The sequence below is a fragment of the Pseudorasbora parva genome, chromosome 12 (assembly GCF_024679245.1).
Source record: "Pseudorasbora parva isolate DD20220531a chromosome 12, ASM2467924v1, whole genome shotgun sequence".
Taxonomy (NCBI): Eukaryota; Metazoa; Chordata; class Actinopteri; order Cypriniformes; family Gobionidae; genus Pseudorasbora; species Pseudorasbora parva.
Window position 1 is genome coordinate 5,638,668 of NC_090183.1, and position 24,855 is coordinate 5,663,522.

Genomic DNA, 24,855 nt, shown 5'->3' on the forward strand with positions numbered 1-24,855 from the left:
ATTTTAGACACACTATTGTCAATATTGTATGTTTTGCCTATTTTGCAAATGAAAATAATTCTAAACAAAGTGACAGCAAAACCACTACAAAAGATTTTATTATGCAAGAAGAAAAAGAGTGGAGTTATACAAGAGACATCAAATCAGTTGCCTGAGGGAAAGGTTAGTTAAACAGTTTAGCATCTTTATACAGTAATACGTTATCACAGAATGCAATTAAGTATACCAAAGAGCCATGTTATAACTATAATATTGTCTTATCTCTTCATCTGTAATATGATTCATCTGTTTTCCCGCAGCAGGTTGAGTGTGGACTCACTGTGCTGCAGCAGACGAGGGATGATGGGGACATGCGGCCTGCAGCAGCTGACTCAGCTAGCGAGACTCTCTCCGAGACCTCTGACCCTGGGCAGGTCAAACAGACTGATGCAGAGGAGACTCGACCTCAGAGTGCCGTCAGCGGGGCTGCTCACCTGCAGACAGGCAGCAGCACCGAACGCTCCTCTGATCAGACGTCCCCCCCCAAAACACCCTCCGCCGCCAGCCTGGCCGAATCTGTGCAGTCTGCCACACACAGTGAGTGTCACAAGTTGTCAAGACAAACCTAAGAACAAAACTTTAAAAAAAATTCCTGAGCTCATGGGGCGTCATTTATAAAGAATTGCATAGAATGATCCTAAATTAAAGTCAGCTGTGGGCCCTTAAATCTTAAATTCAATTAAACTGAAATATCTTATATGTTTTAGGAAAAGTCTTAAGGTTCAGTGTGTACATTTTAGCGGCATCTAATGCTGAAGCTGCAAATTGCTTTAGAAGTACAACAAGAAGCTACGGTGGCAGATACAGGACAAAGATGTCATCTGAGACAGCAGAGAGTGGCTAGCGCTCTGTAGAGGAGGAGTTTGTCCGTATAGGGCTACTGTATAATGGCGACTTCACTGTAAGGGGACCCGCAGTGTATGGAGATAGAAATGGCTCATTTTATGGTAAGAACATCTAATGGTTTATTATGTAAGGTCTTTATACACCACTGAAAACATAGTTATGCATATTATATTGTATTTCTGTCAATAGATCCTCCTAAATATTACAAAGAATTAATGATCATTTCAAGAGGTCTTAAATTTGATGACAGAAAAACAGGAATCGTGATAGGGCTTGGTGTGATTTATTAAAGGGGAGGCAGGGTCTAATGCTATGTCATGCATTATGACTCATGTTGCATTCATGTGCTATGGGACATTTGAAAATTCCGACTTCTGAAGACGTAATTACGAGATCACTGCATTCATGTTTCAAAATGTGAGGGGGTTTCATGTGAATTTTTTTACCTAGGAAACTCGTATTTACGATAATTCCGAGAGCACGTGAAGGCAGCATTATTGACAATGTTAAAGAGTTGGATTCTCATGCTGAACATGGCCAAAAGAGTATTTCTGTGCCAAATACACTCCCTCAGGATTCAAACAAGTTTCGGAAAGTTTTTTTTCGTGTATGGCCCTGTATTACATCATAAAGGACGGACTTCATCGTATGGGCACTTCTGTCGGATGAGCGCATGTGCAGATTAACCAGAGCGAGAGCAGAAGCGTCATAAACGAGCTTTGTTCGGGGCAGTGATGTAATTTTGTTTTTTAATAATAATAATAATAATACATTTTATTTGTATTGCACTTTACATCTGGAACAAATCTCAAAGTGCTACAGTTAAGATCATTTAAAAAATGGTAAAATACTAATAGATTTAATAGTTAAAAGTCATAAGTTCTCCTAAAAATAAATGTTTTTAGTCCTTTTTTAAAAGTCTCAAGAGCTTTCTTTTAGACCACAAAATCAACAATATTAGTAAAGAAGTGTGTTTCTGGTTGTGAGGGAAAGAAAACCTTGATCAGCTTAAATAATAACCCATTGTTAAGGAAACAGTGGATGCCGTTTATTTTTCTGGAACAGCAACGGAGTTCTGTAAGTGTGTTTGTTTGTTCCCGGTCATGAGTCGAAACTGCAGGCGGTGAGTGAAACTGCATCAGATGTTTTGTTGGCAATCAGTTTGCTGGTAAGTGCATGTAATGTAAACAACAAGAACATATAGTGAATTGAAAATTATCCAGGGATAATGCCATGAAGTATTGATCCGATCAAACAGACAAGCTACTGTAGCTCAAATTGCTTCTTTCTAACTTCTGATAGAAATGGTTCAGAATACACAGAGCATCGCAGTTTGTTTGTGTATGGGGCTGCATAGCTGCAGACCAGTCAGGGTGCCCACGCTGATCCCTCTCCACCACCGAAAGTGCCAACAGTGGGCACGTGAGCATCAGAACTGGACCACGAAGGAATAGAAGAAGGTGGTCTGGTTGGCTGAATCATGTTTTCTTTTACATCATGTGTGTGGCCAGATGCGTGTGTGTTGCTTACCTTGGGAACACATGGCACCAGGATGCACTATGGGAGGAAAGCAAGCTAGCGGAGGCAGTGTGATGCTTTGGGCAATGTTCTGCTGGGAAACCTTGGGTCCTGCATCCATGTGGATGTTACTTTGACATGTACCACCTACCTAAGCATTCTTGCAGACCATATACATCCTTTCATTAAAACTGTATTTCCTGATGGATGTGGCCTCTTTCAGCAGGATAATGTGCCCTGCCACAAAGCAAAAATGGTTCAGGAATGGTTTGAGGAGCACGACAACGAGTTTGAGGTGTTGACTTGACCTCCAAATTCCCCAGATCTCAATCCAATCGAGCATCTGTGGGATGTGCTGAACCAACAAGTCAGATCTATGGAGGTCCCAAGGATCTGTTGCTAACATCTTGGTGACGATACTACAGCAAACCATCAGGGGTCTAGTGAAGGCTGTGCCTCGACGGGTCAGGGCTTTTTTGGTTTTGCCAGCAAGTGGGACCAACACAATATTTAGTCATAATGTTTTGCTTGATCGGTGTATGAGCACAAAAGGTTTGTACACATGACCTCCAATTGCCATACGCATACAAACATTTTCACGTTAAATAAATTCTGATTTGTTCTTGTTGACGTAGAATGAAATCTATATACTTTAGGATCAAATTCAATCATCTGGGTGTTTTATAAATGAGGCACTGGTTTAGTTAGATTCTAAAAAATAAAGTTAATAAAGGCTTTGATTCCTGTTGCTTTCAGGCAGTGGGAAACTGCGGCAGAGTCGAGTTCAGAGTGTCGTCTCCAGTCAGGGCAGCCTGGACTCAGACATGCTAGGTGAGACTCTCCAGAGCAGGCAACATGTTCATACTTGCATTTGCATCACAATCATTTATTCCTCATGGTCCTTCTCTCGTCTGTTTGTGTTTCAGGTTATGATGGCGGCAGCAGTGATTCTGAGTGTGAAGGACCCACTATGAATGAGCAAGAGAGACAGACGCCACTCATGCCTGATTTCTGGCTCATCATCAGAATTCATCAGGACAGAGTGGAGGTTTTCTCCCACGCCAGGTACTACTGCAGATTACGAAATTCACAATAAGAAAACACCAAATGCAAGCATAAATCAGCAAGAAAAAGAATTGGCTGGTAGACTTTGTTTAAATGATAATGTAAAAAAATTTGGTTTGACATTTGATTTTTATAAGAATCATCAAGAAGTGATTTTCTAGGCAAACTTCAGCAGTCTCATATAGTTTGCTGTATGAACATGAATAATTGGGGCTTGTTGATGAGTGTGCTTTTTACTTTTCTAAAATTAATATATATATATATATATATATATATATATATATATATATATATATATATATATATATATATATATATATATATATATATAGGCAAGGCAAGTTTATTAGTATAGCACATTTCATACCCAATGGCAATTCAAAGTGCTTTACATAGAAATGAATTAAAATAGTGGTAACATGCATTATAAAAAAGAATACCATGTGTACAAATTAAAAACAAGGATAGTAAAGATAATAAATAAAATAAAATGGTCTGAACCACAATAGTGAACAAGGATAGTTAAAACAGTTGTAAAGATAATCAAAATATCAATCTAAATGATAAAATGTATTCATTATTTAATATATATATATATATATATATATATATATATATATATATATATATATATATATATATATATATATATATATATATATATATATATATGTGTATATATATATATATATATATATATATATGTATGTATATATATACATATACATATATATATATATATAGTACCTATTTGTGTAAACTGCCAAAAATGTGCCTCAAGTTTTTGTTGTCCTTGTAAGTTTTCAGCTTATAATGAGTGTTCAATTGTGCTATAAATATGTAAAGCATACAAATAAGCCGCATGACTTTTTGTAGTGCTTAAAATGCAAACTTTAGTTTTCCCCAGACATACAAACAAAACTTAGTTTTGCATAAACTGAGTTTTGCATTTTCCTGCTGAGACTGTTAAAACACTTTGTACTGTTAGAATCTTGTGAATCTTGAACATTGTGTTGGCAGGAGTTTTAACAGAGCAAAAGAGGAGGAAGAAGAAGAGATTCCAGAATACCTGCGTCTTCATCAGCTGGTGGTGAGGAGGATTGGAGAAATGTGCCGAATAGTCAACCAGGTAATGAATAGCCTAGCCTTTTCATCACCATAAAGTCTGTGCACTGCCCACTTAAGGTGTGTTCACACTTGGCATGTTTGGTTAGATTAAAACAAACCCTGATGTGATTGCTCTGTTACAATTTCACTTTTCTAACTAGTGTGTAATGTTGCTGTTTGAGCATAAACAACATCTGCAAATTTACAAAATTGAACGTTTAAAGGGGGGGTGAAATGCTGTTTCATGCATACTGAGCTTTTTACACTGTTAAAGACTTGGAATCCCATCCTAAACATAGACAAAGTTTCAAAAACTAATGTTGGACGTTTGATGGAGTATTTGTGTGTTAAAAATACTCCTTCCGGTTTCTCACAAGTTTCGGAGAGTTTTTTTCGAGTATGGGTCTACTTGACGTTAATAGAACGGAAGGTCCTTGTATGGGCTGTACGGGCACTTCTACCGGTAGGGTGCGTGCGCGCGCGCGTCACTAGAGCGAGAGAGAGGAAATGCACACTGTAAACACTGCTCTCAGCTGCAGATCCAGTCCTCCGTGAAGACTTATGTCGCGCGCCGCGCTCCACTTTATTCCTATGGGTGACGTCGAGCGACTTCAACGCTTCAGCACAGCATTCCGGGAAGGCAGCGCTGCATTTGAACCGATTTGAACGCAGAAATGACGGGAAGCTTCACAACATCGCGTCAGTCGCGTCTAAAAGTGGATCTCCACCGTTCACTGCTGTCAGGACTTCACCAAATCATACCAAAGAAGTGTGTTTTTGACGGAGCGGTCCCAGCGATAAAGGTTCGGTCCTGCTTTGGAAGCAGCCGGTGAGTAAATCTGCTTTCAAATGTCTCTGCTATTGGCTCGTCGCATGAGTAAACATCAGTAAGTTAAACGACACGATCGCGTGCTTCGTCATTCAAATGCGCTAACGGTTACTCCATTGTTGTTCTGTATAACGTTACACTAGTCTGACTTTGACGTGCAAAACCGTTTTGCTTGCTACCTCTAAGGTCTAGTCGCATACAATAGTCCATAAACCGAATCATGTCCTCATAAACTGCTTGTAAAGACACAGAAATGTTGACAGGCCCCTAAATACAGTACATACCACAGAGACGGACGTCCTGATGTTGCCGTTTCTCCTGTTCAATTTATTTCTGCCTCAGATTTGATTGTGGATCATTATCTGTATTAGCTAAGATAGCGATGGGTTTCTCCACGCTTGAGGACGTCACCGCTTTGTTCGCGATCGTCATTCTTTAGCTCCGCCCACACGATACGCCTCCAGGCGCTCGGTTTTTTCCGGAAAGACACGGTACAGCCTATATTTCTTTTATAAATATGATAAAACTAAAGACTTTTCGGAGATATGAAGGATGCAATACTACTCTATAGGTACTCAAGATTGACATGAGATTGACCGAAACTGAGTGTTTCACCCTCCCTTTAAAGCAATTTCTAAGGACTACAGTAAACGGCCCGGCAGGGAACTACAGCCTTTTCCTCCAGACTCACTGATATCAGCAGCTACAATAGAGATCGCTAAGACATGTGCCCCGCCCACAGCCTGTGATAACTTGCCGATCATCAAACACGTGAACTAGGTGGTTAGCGAATCAGAACACAGCTGGGCCAGCTAACCAATCTGAGACCATTGCGTATTTTTGAGGGACTGGCTTCATAGAACCAGGAAACCATCAGACCGTTTTTACAACGAGGGACAGTCACAGAGCAGTGTAGAATAAAGGTAAAATATATGAAAAATAATTACATTTTTTAAAAACGAAGCATGAACACGTTACAGTGCACCCCACAAACATAATCAGGCCTTCGAAAGAATGTGTTTTACCACTCCTTTAAATAAGTGTGACCGCTGCCATCCCAATCCTGGTGCTCACCAAACAAGCTGAACGAGATTCCTGAAAAGATGGGTCTTGGTCCACTAACTAACTCTGGTCGATGTTGCATTAATATTTCATTCAAACTGCACCAAAGACATGTAAACAAACTAAAAACAGGACATGATGTCACAAGATGCGAGCCTATAAAGGACAGAATGCTCAAGCATTTTTCACGTCATAGTTGTGTTGTTGCCCATCACAGTTCGGTACAGGCATCAGAACCGCGTCTCCTTGCAGCCGATCTTCATTTGTGTTTGTGACGTGGGATTCCTACCACTGTTTTTACTCCTTTTCACATTTTATAAGCTCCTTTTGCGAGTTCTCAGCTGGTCATTAGAAAGATTAGACCCTTCCTATCAGAACAGGCTGCACAACTCCTGGTTCAAGCACTTGTTCTCTCCAGACTGGATTATTGTAATGCTCTTCTGGCTGGGCTTCCAGCATGCACTATCAAACCCTTGCAGCTGATCCAGAATGCAGCGGCGAGAGTGGTCTTTAATGAGCCGAAGAGAGCGCATGTTATGCCTCTCTTCATCAAACTGCACTGGTTGCCAATGGCTGCTCGCATCAAATTCAAGGCACTAGTTATCGCCTACAAAACAACCTCTGGCTCTGCACCAATATACCTAAATTCACTTGCTCAGACTTACACACCCTCCAGAAGCTTGCGTTCTGCGAGCGAGCGGCGCCTCGTGGTTCCATCCCAAAGAGGCATGAAATCGCTCTCACGGACATTTTCCTGGACCGTTCCCACCTGGTGGAATGACCTGCCGATCTCAATTCGTGCTGCCGAGTCTGTAGCCATTCTTAAAAAACATCTTAAGACACATCTTTTCCATTTGCACTTGACCAATACAGAATAGCACTTACTGATCACCACAGCAACGACCAAAAAGCGCACACTCCTGGATCATATCTACGTCTCTCATCCGGATTTGTGCCTTCAGGCGGGTATGTTACATAGTTATCATAACTATCAGAATCCAGTGTTCTGTATATTGCGTACGTGAGTTTTTGCTGTCGATGGCTATTGCTGCGCGTTTAGCTAGAATACAAAACCAATCCATTGGGCCACTGAATCTGCATTAACGACAACAGCTGGGGCAACAGCCTTAGTCCTAATGGGTTGTTATCATAGCTATCAAAATCCAGTGTTCGGCACTTTGCGGACGTGAGTTTTTGTTGTAGATGTCTGTCTTTAAAAAAAAAAAAAAAAAAAAAAAATGTTGTGTATTGTGCTAATTAATTGAGATTTCTTACAGCTCTTACAGGTTTTTGGCCTTGTCTGTTCCGTTGCTTCTATTACTCTCCCCTTTTTTGTAAGTCGCTTTGGATAAAAGCGCCTGCTAAATGATTAAATGTAAATGTAAAATGTAAATGTGGTCAAAATACCATAATATGCAGGCTACGCACAAACACACATTGTTTTAAATGTTTGGTAAGTTGTCTCATAAAAAATAAAAAAAAATATATATATATATGCCGACCAATCAGGTTTTAAACATAACCCTTTTACCTTTTAGGTTTTATATATATAGGTTTAGTTTTAAAATGCCAATGTGAATGCTAAGCAGACCAGGGCTAGATGTTTTTGGTCTGGACCAAATGAACCAAGCAAGCACAACTACAAGTGTGAACACACCCATAGTGAGAAAGTCCCACTATTTCTGGCACATCACCTCAGATCCTCTACCACTATTTTCCACTTTGTTGCTCTTTAACTTTTCAATGACTTTCTCCACAGCGCCTCCTACTTCAAGACCTGCATGATAGTCATGTGTGCCATTCTCTCCTGGTTGCTGAGAGTGAAGAGGACATCTGGAAGCATGAGTCCCTCTACCGGCCCAGGATGACCAACTCTGATGGTACAGAACCTACTCGAATGATTAACATGCAAACTCTTTCTACGAGCCATGGCCATATACATGCCAGAGCATGTCGACAGCACAAAAATTTATGTTAATCACTTACCACTTGTTTTAATCACTTAGGCATGTTGTTCCATTTAAAAATAGCTACATCTGTTAGAAAATTATAATGTTTCCAATTTCCAAACAATAAATTCCACAAAAAAATTAATCTATAAAAACTTTTTTTTTAAATTAGTGGTATAATAAAATTATGAGACCAAATGTAACTCACACCCCAAACCCTTCTCCAGATCCATGCATGCCTTAATTTCTTAATTTTCAAACGTTAAAACATCAAGCTCTTATTGTGTCGGAAAACCGCAGGGAGACCTTAAAGTTTCTCTTTTTTTGACAACAGCCGGTCTATGAGTGCTTGTTATTACAGGTTTGGGAAGATGTTTGGCACATGTTGTGTTCCCAAATGCATGTTAGAAACGACCCAACTCTGAAACATAAGTTATTTAATTAAATAGCAACTACACAATAATCGCACAAAGCCCATTCGGTTTCAATTAATCGTGCAGACCCATACCATGCGTATGGCTTTGTTTAAATGAAATCTGTTAATGTTGTTGTTCTCTTGATATGCAGTACAAAGTTAATAACGCCTGATGATGCCGCTGTAAAATGGAGCACAATTTACACTAATACAAACAAACGCACAGACTAAAAAAGCCTGTCGGGAAGGTCAATTTAAGGGTATTGATAATGAGACAGCAGTGTGAGTCTGAGCACTCGCCTCATTGACTACAATTTTATAACTGCTGTTAATCATGAATTACTGCACTAATGTCCTAATATGGCCTGTTGTTCTGCCTCAGACTGTTTAAATGAATTGGATACGGTCGACCACAGAGATGAACATTCAAATGGTTCATTTATATCGTACAACTTGAGGTGCACTGAGGGCCTGTTGAGTTCAGATAATCCTGCTAATCCCTTTTGTTATGACATTTTTAAGATGAAAGTCACACCCCCTTAATTGCACTCTTTTTCCGGGCCAGACTACAACGCAGACGAGAGCTATCAGCCACGGGACTACCTTGCTGCCACTATGCAGTTCATCCCGGGTTACTTCGCATGTGACGTGGTGTGGAGCACCGTTATTTATATTCACCCACGGCTCAAAATGGGACCCAACATGGGCGTTTCCCGGGGTGAGTGACACCACAGGGGACCAATCAGGTGGTTCCTTATGAAGACACATTTTTACTATGGAAAAACTGTAATCTTGTACCCTAAGATGATATTCTTCTTCTGTCTGATTCTTTCAGCTATCCAGGCTCTGCGCTCCGTTCTTAACGCATTTTGTGTGGTCAACCGCAAAAACATGTTTGTCTATCAGGAGCGCACCACCAAATCTGTGTTCTACCTTCGGTGAGTCAGAAGCTCTGCATGTTTCAATATTAATGAAAGACCAGTAGAGTTTTTCAATTGATGATGTTGATATTTGGAGAACATAGTAAACATGGGTTTAAAAGGTCATCCAAATTCATAAATGTAAATGTTAAAGGAACTGTATGTAAGAAATGCATTTCAATGAATCATAAAATGGCCCTGATATGTCACTAGACATTAAGAAATTATGTTATAAATACTTATATCACTTACAGCAGTAGTCCGGCCAGGATATTGTCATTTAAAAGTTGTTGTTGCAGCCCTCAACTGATGTTGATGTTGACATGTTGTTGTGTTTTGGCCTGAAGCTCCACCCTCCACCTATCGACCAATCATGAAGTCAGTAGTGTTTCAGCATCCGGGTTGCCAGATCTGCTCTAGTTAACTAGTTGCAGCTAAAAACGCTCTTTCTGGATCCTGCAACCTATCTGGCAACCTCTAGTAAGGGGGAGGGGAAGAGGGGATACACCGCTCTACAGTAATTTGAAAGTGATTGCAGTACCAGTTTTGGCCACAATCTTACATACACTTCCTTGAATGTTGCAACTTGCTCAAATGCTAAAAAATTTACGGGCTGCAAGATTTTTTTTTATTTCTTTGAAAGCTCACCAGATCTGCATTTAATCAAAAACACAGCAAATGTTATTACAATTGAACTTTAACAATTTTCCATTCTAATGTATTTTAAAATGTAATTTATTTCAGTGCTGAATTTTCAGCATCATTACTCCAGGCTTTTGTGTCACATTTTCAAACACTGGAGGATTCTTTGGTGTTGAAAAGTTTATAAGAACAGCATTTATCTGCATAAAAATATTCGATTAATTAATCTGAGAAAAAATAATGTGTAAACATATGTGTGTGTAATAATTTACTAACCCCAAGCTTTTGATTAGTGTATCTGTTTCCATAGTTTGTTTTCTGTTTTTTTTTCTCTCCCTAATCTCCCTAATTGCATTCCTAATTTATTTGTGCCTGATATGTTTTGCTTTGATTGCCAAATAAATTCATTTAAAAATATATTGTTCCCTTAAAAAGCTAGAATGTAATTGGATACTTCTAGTTAGTGAACTGTGGTGTTCATAGTAGCTTGTAGTTTGCGAAGCTGCCATTTCCAAGTAACTTCACTAAATGTCGATAGCTGATATACTGCCTGTACACAGGCACATTACATTATATTGCAATACATTACAAAACCCATACACAGATATACAAATATGTGTGAAAAACAGTAATGTTCTCCACAGTATTTATCTAAAAAAAGAATTTGTGGAAAAATGTCTGCCACTATAAAATATCCCTACAACTACTCCATCGGTGGCTTCTCTCTTCAAATCTCAATATAAACTACTGCTTACGCCTAGTATTAAAATGGATTTTGGTTGTTTGGATCACCTACATAAGTGGACGACGCTATATACAGGTCTAAACAGGGTCGAAAATGTTTTGAGCTTCCGGAGGTAGCCGAAAACGCATTGGACCAGATTGCTTTCGTTGTGTAAACGTTTATGTGGTGGAATGTGTTCGAATAGCCACAGCCACCACCCGCCTACTGACCTAATGCGTACACATTTTGTGAAGCATGCTAGCCATACGAGATTTAAACTTTGTCAGCTGAAGTCCCAAATGTGGTTTGTATTTGAAAAATGTACCAAGAACAATGGTATCTCACCAATCCTGATTTCTAACACACTCAGCGCTTGGCATGGTCTCTGCTACCATTGATCTGAAAAAGACCATATATTACCCGCATATAGACTCCCCCCTCTAAGACATCAGGACAGAAGTTGTCAAAAGTCGACAAAAGAGACACCAGGTGTAAATGGCAATGTGTCTCTCTCATCTGCTTGTGATCTGCTTGAACGAAATGCATCTTAATACCTGGTGTAAATGGGGCCTAAGCGAATGCTAGAATGTATTTGAATTATTTTCATGATCTTGACCTTGTCTCCACAGACTCTCAGAGACGTCTCAGACAGGGAAGTACAGTGATTTGGATGGAAACATGCACACACGCTCTGTCGGTCTGGCCCGCAGCCAGGAGCCGCTGGGCTCTGAGGACCTCACGGTAACATTCACATACTGTCACTTCTCATTACGCTTTAGGAAACCAGAGCCCTCAGGAGCCATTAGGGCTCCGATTCCCTTCTGGAGTGAATGATTTACCTGCTACTTGCAAAGCACTGACCTGTCCTTGTGTTTATGCCATTTATGAGGCTCATTCTGATGGGATGAGCGATAGAAGATCTGAGCAATTATGTGTTTATTGCCTGGAAAACAGGCGTAGAACGTGCTCCCATGTGCCTGAAGTATGTTATTACGTATCTTGTTTTCACAGGGATCACGCTTGTCTCTGGAAGGCTCAAGGCCGGTTGGACTGGTGGACAAACACATTTTACTGCTGGTGCATGGCGTAGGGACTGCAGGTGAAAGACAGTGAGATAAAACAAAAGATGAAATGAAGCTTGTTGTTTCTGTGAGGGATATTACCTGACTACAGGCAAGCCTTACCAAACCACACTAACTGAGAGCAAAACCAACATGGAGCCATTCATTTCAGATTCATTCTTGCATTTATACACACTCTGGAAAGAGCTCTAGAACTGCGTTTTGAGCCGTTTAAATGGGTTAACAAAAAAGAGTCATGTATAACAGCAAACTAATTGTATCTTATTTTGAGGAGAAAATGTATAATTTCAACTCATATCTGCTCATCCTGAAAAAAAAAAAAATCACGGTTTCCACAAAAATATGAAGCAGCATAACAGTTTTCAACATGGATAATAATCACAAATGTTTCTTGAGCATCAAACCATCATGTTAGAATGATTTTTGAAGGATCATGTGACACTGAAGGCTGGAGGAATGATGCTGAAAATTCAGCTTTGATCACCGGAATAAATTACATTTTAAGTTTCCAATAGAAAACAGTTATTTTAATATTAATATTTAATATTACTTTTGTAATAATATTTCACAATATTACTCTTTTTACAGCATTTTCATTCAAGTAAACGCAGCCTTGATAAGCATTAGAGACTTCTTTCTGAAAATCTTAAAGGGGTCATGAACTGCATTGTTTTATAAAGTTTAGCTAATCATAAAAAGTGTTGATTATGGCATTATATTTAGATTGTGGCATACAATGTTGCAGTTATGAGCATTGTAGCCGATCACAGACATGTTTAGCACATGAATGCAGTGATGTCGTTATTGCAACTCAACATAACTACATAACTACATAAACTCACGCTGTTTGATTGACAGCTCCAGCGATTGTAACAACAGTGTTCTTTGATCATTTTCTAAAACATTTAATAATTAAATGATTAAATAATAAAAGTTTGAATAATATTTTCATGCTATTGAGCCATTATCTTAAGTTGAGCATTTAGTCATTGGTTTGAATTACTAACACAGACAAAAAACATCTGACTGTACATGAATCATAACATATCAGAAATCACAGATCATGCTTTAGAATTTACATCGTTTCGCATTACTGTCAAGTTCATATCGTAAAAGTCTGTTTGCAAAGCCTGCGCCAAAATTATGACTGATTTACCAAAAAATCCACAGTGAAATGTACAGAATACAAATAAATAATGCTCAACTGAGACATTCACATTATTGTCAATGTATAACACCACATTCCTAGCATTAGGGTCGTTTGGAAGGTAGTGTTATTTTCCGCTCTTCTCTCCTCGTCATCTCACTAACACGCCAGTGGGCGGGGCCAAAGTTCCAATGATGTAGTAGGCATTGATTTTCTTCTGCTTTCACCTATCTATAGGCACATTCCACAATGAATCGTTCTCTGGGCTTGGTTACAATAAAAGCTGTTTTTGGACTAACAAGGAAGTTTTCAGTTCTGAAACGTACAGAATATTCTTATAGCATTTATAGAATGATGACCTCTTCAAAAGCTCAAGGAACATTAGATTTCTCAGTTCATGTCCCTTTTAAAGACCCCAAACTTTTGAATGGTGTATATATAGTATATATAGTGTGTAAAATATAAATTCAATGAAGTGTGCCCAAACTTTTATCTGGAGGTGTATAAGATTAGCATTCAGCAAAGCAAAAAAAGCACAAAAAGCTGTTTTAAGTACATAGAAAAAGCACTGGTTTTTAGCAAAGTTAAACTATAAGGACTCTCACTCCAACATCACATTCAGTACCATCAGCAGCTGACAGGGGGCGCTGTTGCTCCGCTCCTGTCCTGCTGTTATTACAGCCATGAGTCATTTCATTCCTCTAAATGTTTTACATCACTCCCAAAGTTTAACCATACAAATTATTTCTAGTCTATCAGTTTATTTTTAAATGCATATTTGTAATTTATTGGAACTTTTCTTGCTTTAGTGAGCAAGGATTTCAGCACCTGCTAGGGAAACTTAGTTTATTTAAAGTCAATATGGAATTTAACATGCTTAATATGGCATATATATATCCAGTGAGATATTATGTTTTGTGATGGACAGGTCCAGAGATCACTGATGAATTAGTGAAGGTGTTGAGGAAGCGCCTGGATGAGGCCACACTGGACATTATTACAGTCATGTTGGTCAGGAACTGCAAACTGACGCCTGCAGATGTGGAGGTGATTTCTCTTTTTTTCAACCGTCTTTTGTCTGTTTACGACTTGTTCTTTACCTCAGGCTGGTGCAGAAATGATTAAGCAAATTTTATTTTTTACAATTATACTTTATAATCCAAATGATACTTTATGCAGAGACAGACATTTGTGAATAAATACCATAAAAGTATCATAAAACGCAACTCATGCACTGCATGTCAAGTGTCATACGTTTTGCTTTGAATCTAAGCTTGTAATGTTGTGATTCATCTCAGAGCGAGTTGGTTTTAAAGTCTTTTTTAAAGATTGTTTTAAACATCATTGAAAAGCCACTAAAAATGCGTCACTGTTTCCCTCTCTACACATCAGAAGGTCAGTTCCTGTCTGTGGGCGGTCAGCGGGTGTGTCGTCTGAGATTAATGGTTGGATAATATACTGTGGATGTGCTTTGTGTTGATTACACATCATTTTTTTTCTTCTTTTTCTCAGTTCATTCAGCCTCCCGGCTCTCCGGCGACGGAAGTGATGGAGTTCTGCCTGCCTCAGTACTGTGTGCCGTGGATCCAGGCGGTGGCTCACTACCTCCGCCAGAACCTCCTCATCTTCCTCCACATCCCCAAATACACTGACAGCAACATCGAGCACCACTTCAAGGTACCCTCCTTCTGATCCCGGGATTATTCAGCCAGTTGAGAAAGACAGACACATCCCCAGTGCATTTGCTTCATAGAGGTGGTCACATGTCAGAGAAGCACTGCTGTAGATATAGATTTTAGAAATCTAAATTATATGACATTATAAATCTGTAAAATGTTCCCTGGTTTAAACAACAATATATTTTATACACTGCAGAATCATACTAAAACTTTTAAATATGATTTATTTCAACCCTTTGGGAAGAAATATTACAAATATAAAAATTAATAACTATTTAAATTATTAAAGAATAATCACAGCTTATTTATTTATTTAATTATTATTATTAAACTGAAATGTATTTGAAATAAATAAATATATATAATAAGAATTTATATACATTATAATAAAAAAGAAATGTATATATTTTTTATTATTTAAACTGAATATTTTGAAAAAGAAAAAAGCCTCTCTCTCTCTCTCTCTCTCTCTCTCTCTATATATATATATAGATAGATAGATAGATAGATAGATAGATAGATAGATAGATAGATAGATAGATAGATAGATAGATAGATAGATAGATAGATAGATAGATAGATAGATAGATAGATAGATAGATAGATAGATAGATAGCTGGATAGATAGATAGATAGATAGATAGATAGATAGATAGATAGATAGATAGATAGAAAGATAGATAGTTGTTTTTGAGTTCTATATTTTTTTTCTCTTTTTCAAAAGAAGAGTGACTGTTTAAAATTCTTCACTTCTCTTCACAAATCATTTTAAAACGGTCTGATGAAATCCATTGATGAGAAATACTGGAGCTTACGTAAATATTAAAAAGTGAAACAAAGTGGTTTGCCAAAGCCGTTTATACTTTGGTGCGAGTGTGAAGTCAACCACCACAGATAACGTGAGCGCAGCAGGCCTCTGCAAATGAGTTTTGACTTTAATGCTGAGTACGGTTCAGTTTAACAGGTCACTGAGAGTTCATTCAGAGATCTCATATAATACAGTTCTCCACCGGGAGGCAAGACATAAAAGCACACACTTTGTTACATTTCTGTATTATCTTAAATGTCCCTTTTTTTCAGAAGCTAATATGTGATTAGAATTTAAAGTGCACAATAATCATGGTGCTTTTCTCAAATAATGGCGAGCAGGTGATTATAATTACAACTTGTCTGCATTTAGAACCTTTTTAAACTTGCCATAGAAAAATAATTTACTGTCTGAATTTTAAAAAGTCTAACATTAACTATTAATTACAAATATTAGTATTCAGTACCTAATCATACCAGGCAGGCAGATTTACTAGATAGATAGATAGATAGATAGATAGATAGATAGATAGATAGATAGATAGATAGATAGATAGATAGATAGATAGATAGATAGATAGATAGATAGATAGATAGATAGATAGATAGATAGATAGATAGATAGATAGATAGATAGATAGATAGATAGATAGATAGATAGATAGATAGATAGATAGATAGATAATCTGTTAATATTAATTAATGGACCTGAGCTAACATTAACAAAGATGAATAAATAATATAACAAATCAATTGTTTATTGTTAATTAACGTTAACTTATGGATCCTTATTGTAAAGTGTTGCCATTCTTTTTAGATGATCAGTCTCCATAAATCTGCTTTCTTTGTTTCTTGCTGTTGTTCTCTTTTAGCATTACTTCCATTTGAGCAGTGAGCTTCCCGATCATGACATCTACCTGTACAATAAACCTGGAGGCCAAGGAACAGGAGGCAAAGGTAAAGAGACTTATACTCTCTCAACCCAGGAAGAAATCATCATCCGCATCTCTCCTTTTTCTGAGGTTTGATTTGTATCTCACTGTGACTCCTTTAGCGCCTCCTAAATCTTATTTCTGAGGTCCTGAATTACACAGACTTTGCCTGTTTACCTTTCAAAAATGTAGTGAGTTTGGCTGGCAGTTTCTCTCCATCTCACTAGATTTGCTGACTGGTCAGTGTTGTTTAATTTCAGCCTGATTAAAGAGCAGAGTGTTTACACCTGTGCTGTGTGACCGAGCTCCTCCACCCAAACACACATCCGTTTTACAGTCTTACTCATGGTTTTAAGTAATTGCTTAAACTAATGGATTGCTCCTATCTAATTGTTCACTAATAGGTAGTTCTTAGTATAAGTATAGGTACTAATAGATATTAAGCAGTGGTTGAAGATAGCACAATTTAATTTAAAAAATTTAAATTAAAAAGTTAAAAAGTTTAAAATGTTTAAATTAAGTTTAAATTAAAAAACTTAATTAAAAAGCTTGTTTATATATATATATAAACAAACTTTTATGTTAGATGCTTAAACACAATTAATCAATTTAAAAGCACTAATATAAATTTACCTAAAATATATGGAAATATAAAAAAATATAATTATAATTAAAGGCCCACTGAAATCAAAATGGAAGTTTTTTAGCTTTTAGTATGACTGTGTTAGCCTTAGTTTTGAATAAGCTGGTATGTTCCAAAACTATGACAAAATTTACAGTCTCCCACTTCCGTTAAAACGAATCTCAGATTTTGGTGACATCATCGCAGACTTCACCTTCTCGTCAAATCTTCTGTCCAATCAAAATGCTATCTAGAATCTAAAGCCCGCCCCCTACACTGCTGAAGCTGCTGCTGAAATCGGTCACTTGTTAACACATTTACTAATTTCTACATGGTGAAAGGCACATAGCACACTATATATGTGATAGGAAACGATTCAGTGTAAATATGCTTTCATTTGAGGCGAATGAAGTCTGTTTTCACGTTAGTTTCACACACCGGCGCAGCGCACACACACCAACGGCTCTGGTCTAAATTTAGACTTTAGACACGAGAGCGCAGCGCGGATCATATGCGCGAGTCCGCGCAGACAACAAACATATCGGACCCATTTGAATTCTGCACAGACTGCTGCATTTCAAAGCGATATGGAGGAGATTATGATGGTAAACAGTGTTAGAGGAAACTGGCTGAAAGGAAACCAAACAGAAAGGTCCGCTCTAGTCAAACTTTATATTAACGAAACGCTATTGGCTGTTTCAAAAAATGGGAGGAGCTGCTGAAATTACGTCAACACATTGAATAATGCGGCGCGTTTCAAGGCACTTTAGCGGGCCTTTAAGTATAATGGTATAATATAAAATATTAATTTTTATGTTTATTTTTAATAATCTTGTGCTGACAAAGATAATGATGGGAAATGTAGTTTATTCACACTGCAAACTTTTACAATGCTTCATCAACAAACTAAATTTGGACCGGTAAAATTCACAATTATGACTAATAACAATTGTCTTCCGGAATGAAAATAGGTGTAGAACTTTTAATGGAAAATTACAGTGCGGGTTAAAGTTTGGCTTTAAAAGATAACATTTAATTTGAAATCTTCTCTGAATTCTGCATCCGACCCATTTAGGCCCTCAAAGCAGGGCGTTTTTAACACTCCTTTGGGGTGAATGTGGAGTTTATAAATATACTCAAGGACAAGTGGAAAGTTTGTGAGTACTTTAACAGATGTGGTGCGGAGGGGAAGCTCCAGGTCTGTCTCATTAACGTGAAGGGTCTTTAACAAGCCTCTTAGGGTTCTAATATGACTTGATCCCAAACTGCAAAGAGATAATTGTCAGGTGGAGACAGCGGAAGTGGGAGTATCTCCGGCCTGGAGCCACAGGGTTCCTCTTCCCTGCTTTTCCGTCCACTAATGAACTGACAATCCACCCAAATACCTGGCAGAGCTGCCCCTGAAGATCTTCTAATGTACCTGCTAATAAAAGGAACATTACTGGATGCCCTTCCACCATTACAGCTCATGCACTTACTCAGAATGTAAATAAAGGGCTTTGTGGCTCCTGGAATGGTCTCCTTGTGGGTTCATTGATGCAGTATGACAGTAATATCAGTTCCTGTGAGGTCGGAGCAGCTCCTCCAGGGTTTTGAAAGGCAGCCAGTTGGCAGGACTTCAGTGAGATGTTCAGTATTATCAGCCTGACCAGTGCACTGTGGATATGAAATGGGTTTGAATTTCCCTCAAACCATCACATGTCCTGGTATGACTCAAAACATACCCTTCGCAAGTACATTATTTGAGCATTATTTATATACTTTAATAATTTGATTTAATATTTTGTATGTTTTTTGTATATATATGTATATATATATATATATATATATATATATATATATATATATATATATATATATATATATATACACACACACACCCTCCTAAAGGATTATTAGGAACACCTATCTAATCAAGCAATCACATGGCAGTTGCTTCAATGCATTTAGGGGTGTGGTCCTGGTCAAGACAATCTCCTGAACTCCAAACTGAATGGGAAAGAAATGTGATTTAAGCAATTTTAAGCTTGGCATGTTTGTTGGTGCCAGACGGGTCGGTCTGAGTATTTCACAATCTGCTCAGTTACTGTGATTTTCACGCACAACCATTTCTAGCGTTTACATGGTGTGAAAAGGGAAAAACATCCAGTATGCGGCAGTCATATGGGTGAAAATCCCTTGTTGATGTTAGAGGTCAGAGGAGAATGGGTAGACTGATTCAAGCTGATAGAAGAGCAGCTTTGACTGAAATAACCACTCCAAGGTATGAGGAGGTATGCAGCAAAGCATTTGTGAAGCTACAACACGCACAACCTTGAGGTGAATGGGCTACAACAGCAGAAGACTCCACCAGGTACCACTCATCTACACTACAAATGGGAAAAGGAGGCTACAATTTGTACAAGCTCACCAAATTTGGACAGTTGAAGACTGGAAAAATGTTGCCTGGTCTGATGAGTGTCGATTTCTGTTGAGACATTCAGATGGTAGAGTCAGAATTTGGCGTAAACAGAATGAGAACATGGATCCATCGTGCCTTGTTACCACTGTGAAGGCTGGTGGTGGTGGTGTAATGGTGTGGGGGATGTTTTCTTGGCACACTTTAGGCCTCTTAGTGCCAATTGGGCATCGTTTAAATGCCACGGCCTACCTGAGCATTGTTTCTGACCATGTCCATCCCTTTATGACCACCATGTACCATCCTCTGATGGCTACTTCCAGCAGGATAATGCACCATGTTACAAAGCTTGAATCATTTCAAATTGGTTTCTTGAACATGACAATGAGTTGACTGTACTAAAATGGCCGCCACAGTCACCAGATCTCAACCCAATAGAGCATCTTTGGGATGTGGTGGAACGGGAGCTTCGTGCCCTGGATGTGCATCCCACAAATCTCCATCATTTGCAAGATGCTATCCTATCAATATGGGCCAACATTTCTAAAGAATGCTTTCAGCACCTTGTTGAATCAATGCCACGTAGAATTAAGGCAGTTCTGAAGGCGAAAGGGGGTCAAACACAGTATTAGTATGGTGTTCCCAATAATCCTTTAGGTGAGTGTATTATTTATTTATTTAAATAATGATAATAAAATATATTATTATTATTTATTATTAAATGTATGTGCCTTTGTAATTTTTATACAAAAATAAATGTATTATATTTATTTAGCTTTAAATTATTTTGGTTTTAGTAATTTTAGTACATTTATTTTAGTGCTAAGGGAACTTTATGTTTAGATTGTTTAAGCAGGGGTATTATCTAATTGTCATATTTTATTTCAGCTTTATTTAAATTAAACCTATTTTTAAATAGGTTTAGTTAACAATAACAACACCGACATTAATACAGAAATTGCATTTAAAGTTTAGTTTGCTGAAATTGAAGCTTGTCAAGCAATTCAGAATTTCAAATGTCTGAATTGGTTTTATTTATTTAAATCAGAAATAATCTTTTACAAAAACAATTAAGATGCCAATTACAGTGACTAATGAACACCAATTACCTATAACACAACTAACACAAAAAGTTACATTTGTTTCACATTTAAAGGCCTATAAACTGTGGTGGTATTATTGTTGCTTTATTCCAAACAAATATATTGTTATCCACAAATAAACCTTCACAAAAAATAAATAATTTCACAAATCAATAGAATGAGATCCACAAATATATGCAGCAGTTTCACAAAAATGAATTAGATTCACAAATAAATTTGTGAATAAAAAAAAAAAAAAAAAAAACATTCATGCATTCATTTGTGAATGGCTTCCTGTGCATTTGTTGATGGCTTCCTCTGCATCTCTTCTTGCACATTTTTTAAATCGCATGGATTTTGAAACATTTCTAGGGTCTACTTTGGCCAGTGCCTGAAAAACAGAGTTACGACCACTGATCTATATAATCAGATAACGGCCATATCGTGCTGACCAGACCCATAGAACTCTCAATAGTTCCAAACAACTCCGGCTGTCAATCTGTAGGACTAAGCAGGATAGACAGCATTTTCACTATATTTGCAGCAATTTCTGGCAAATTTTAACACAATATGTGCACTGACTTTGCCAAGGCTTTAAAGTAGCATTTTATTCTGGAGAGAGATAAAGAAGAGACTAAATTAATCTTCATTTGAGTCACGAGAGTACAACATATGATTTTACAATGTTGAGGTTTGTAGCCAATCACGTGCATTTCTATTGAAAATAATAACCAATCATATGTTTAATTTAACATTGAATGACAATCCTCTCAGTATCGATCAAAACAAGTTTTAGTCTCAAAACACTGAATTAATTTTTTTGCAAGTCTTTACACAAATCGTCCCTATCTACAAATCCTCTCATCATAACAAACAGCACAGACATGATTTAAATAAAGGTTTATTGTGAAGTAGTCAGATATTTTAGTTTTTCATTAGACTTTGTAATGTTCCCTACTATTAGCCTATATATTTAACATTCCAGTACAAAAAAGTAACTAAAACTGTTATTTTAGTGGTATAAAATTGATTAACTATAAAAATTCATTCAAAATAGAGAAAAAGGCTAATGAGCCAATAAGTGTTCCTCTTCCGCCATCTACTGGCATAGTGTTTTATTTTTATTTTTATTAATGTTGTTAACGTCCTAATGTTATTTTAATACTCGAAGCATACACAACAGGTGAATATAAAGGAATGATGCTAGAATATGTATAATTTACCCTAGAAAAAGAGTTTTAAATGGTGGTTAAAAAACAGGGCAACAATTTATTCAACTCTTTACCTTGAATAAATAGCCTATAAACGCATTTGACAGAAAGATCTCAGAGAATCTAAAAACTGTTGAAATGACAGATAGTATCTTGATCTGCAGTTAGAGTCTGACAATCTATTATATAACAATATAAACATCAACTCTAACATGCTTCATAAAATACATCTTCTATCAATATTCCTGAGAGGCCAATGATGCCATAAAATCTAAAAATATGCTCTAATTTCATCAAATTTTCAGCAAGTGCACTTGAGATAGCCTAAACTGAAATGAATGGTGTTTAATGCTGGAATTATTGGTCGCTCCGTGAAACGCACTTTGCATTCCTCAGTTCCTATGGAAGTGTATGGAAGTGTCCTAACCACTGATTTATATAGAGTTATATAGATAGATATATAAATGTATATAGATCAGTGGTCGTAACTCTGTTTTTCAGTGGCACTGGCCAAAACGTGATTGGTTGGAGCGAGATATGGCCGTTATCTGATTGGCTTAAGTAGACGGTGGGTGGAGTCTACGTATTTCTGGATTTGTATAGCGAGTATAGACGCTAGAAATGTTTCAAAATCCACGTGCTGTGCTGTGATTTACAAACGTGCAAGAAGAGATGCACAGGAAGCCATCAACAAATGCACAAAAAGCGACTTACAAATGAATGCAACTTATGCAAGGCAGAGTTGTGTGTTTGTGACATAAAAATATATGTGTGGATTTTTTGTTATTCACAAATGTCATTGTATTTATTTGTGAATCTAATTCCTTTTTGTGAAACCCCTGCATATATTTGTGGATCTCATTCTATTGATTTGTGAAATTAGTTATTTTTTGTGAATAGCTTTACATTTATTTGTGGATAACAATATATTTGTTTGGAATAAAGCAACGATAATACCCCCATAATAAACTAAAGATCATTTGAAATCCGAAACCCCTTAAAATGTTCAAACCCAAAAGAGTTTAACGCAAACCCCATGAATTTATTACAGGGACACACTTTTGCGAGTCGCATGATTTGATGACTTGAATTGCTGAAATCTTGAAAAGCATAAAGCTGGTTCATTGAAATTAACTGTAGTTAACAGATTTACTGACATTGTAATATTCTCAATGGTACTTCAAATTGTTTAGTTCCTTTTAGTTCCTTTTAGTGCTGTTTTATTTAGTTCCTTTAAGTTGGCGTAGCTGTTCCCCAACACTGATCATTGATGTTGATTTTTCCCATCTGGCATTCACCATTTCTGTGCTGTGGGTGTCTGTTGTGCCTCAGGTACAATGTCGGATCTTGTTCAGAATCTCTTCCCAACCTCTCAGTTTCAAGGTATTAGACCCTCCTCCTACTGCACTGTTCTGCTTTGTTTCCTGTAGCGCCCCCACTGGCTGTGTGTGGTACTGCATGGTCACATAATCACAGCTTAAAAGGGTAGTTCACCCAAAAATGTTTTGGGCGGTTTACTAACCCCATGACGTTCCGTACTCACTGTAGCTATGTTTCCATCCACCTATATTTATGCAAATTTTTGGATGTCGATGTGCATCAATTCTTAAAATTTGCATAAACAAAATGTATGCACTCAATTTTTGGATCTGATAGAAAAAAATACATATAAATTACATTGGAAACACACACTGAGTCAATTCTTTGTTGCGCATCAAAAAAGTAATCTGACTGCATGATGGGAATGCATAACTAGGCAAACCAGCAAACCGATCTCATTGTACAGTGTCTGAAATGTTGGTTTGATCATTCTGAAATGCCTGAGCCAAGTCAGTCATCACAATGGCTCTGTTTTATCTCCCAGAACTATTTTACATGACTACATTCCCAAAGAGCAGGCTTAAGATAACATGACAGCGTTTTTTGTTTTGTTTGGATTTAGGTCTGGAGGCTGGCTAGGCCACGCCAGAACCTTGAAATGCTTCATACAGAACCACTTCTTGGTTATCCTGGCTGTGTGCTTCGGGTCATTGTCATGTTGGAAGACCCAGCCTCGAGCCATCTTCAAAGCTCTAACTGAGGGAAGGAGGTTGTTCCCCAAAATCTCGCAATGGCCCCCGTCATCCTCTCCTTAATACAGTGCAGTCGCCCTGTCCCATGTGCAGAAAACCCCCCATGCTTCACAGTAGGGATGCTGTTCTTGGGATGGTACTCATCCTTCTTCTTCCTCCAAACACGTTTAGTGGAATTATGACCAAAAAGTTCTATTTTGGTCTCATCTGACCACATGACTTTATCCCATGACTCATCTGGATCATCCAAATGGTCATTTGCAAACTTAAGACAGGCCTGGACATGTGCTGGTTTAAAGGTCCCGTTCTTCGCGTGTTTTCGAAGCTTTGATTATGTTTACAGTGTGCAATATAACATGAGTTCATGTTTCGCGTGTAAAAAAACAGTATTTTTCACACAATTTACTTATCTGTACAGCGCTGTTTCCTCTGTCCTAAAAACGGCCTGATGATTTCCTTGTTCTACGAAGTCCCGCCTTCAGAAACTCGTAACGAGTTCTGATTGGGCCAGCAATTTCCGTGTTGTGATTGGACAGCAGCTTAGCGCACTTTGCCCGGAAAGGTCCCGCCTCTTACCATAACGGGGAGATGCAAGCGCTGAATGCGCGCTCTTCTCCACGTGGGAGAGCAACAAGACCACGCCCCCTATTTTGCGTGTTCTTGTGGGCAGAGGGTTAGTCAACAAACGGTTGTAGTGATGTCATTAC

General features: G+C 37.8%; 1 protein-coding gene across 17 annotated transcripts in view; it reads left to right on the forward strand.

Moving 5' to 3' along the window:
• LOC137093882 (KICSTOR complex protein SZT2-like) overlaps window positions 1-24,855 on the forward strand; it is a 114,721-nt gene that overhangs the window by 38,428 nt on the left and 51,438 nt on the right. For 16 of the 17 annotated variants that reach the window (XM_067458859.1, XM_067458864.1, XM_067458870.1 and 13 more), the window contains 12 exons: window positions 300-576; window positions 3,160-3,234; window positions 3,330-3,468; window positions 4,489-4,597; window positions 8,226-8,346; window positions 9,396-9,548; window positions 9,666-9,768; window positions 11,746-11,857; window positions 12,128-12,215; window positions 14,274-14,392; window positions 14,858-15,022; window positions 16,704-16,788. In XM_067458859.1, the coding sequence (XP_067314960.1) occupies window positions 300-576; window positions 3,160-3,234; window positions 3,330-3,468; window positions 4,489-4,597; window positions 8,226-8,346; window positions 9,396-9,548; window positions 9,666-9,768; window positions 11,746-11,857; window positions 12,128-12,215; window positions 14,274-14,392; window positions 14,858-15,022; window positions 16,704-16,788 (1,546 nt within the window). The remainder of the gene's footprint in view (window positions 1-299; window positions 577-3,159; window positions 3,235-3,329; window positions 3,469-4,488; window positions 4,598-8,225; window positions 8,347-9,395; window positions 9,549-9,665; window positions 9,769-11,745; window positions 11,858-12,127; window positions 12,216-14,273; window positions 14,393-14,857; window positions 15,023-16,703; window positions 16,789-24,855) is intronic. The other variant, XM_067458862.1, reaches the window with a different exon arrangement.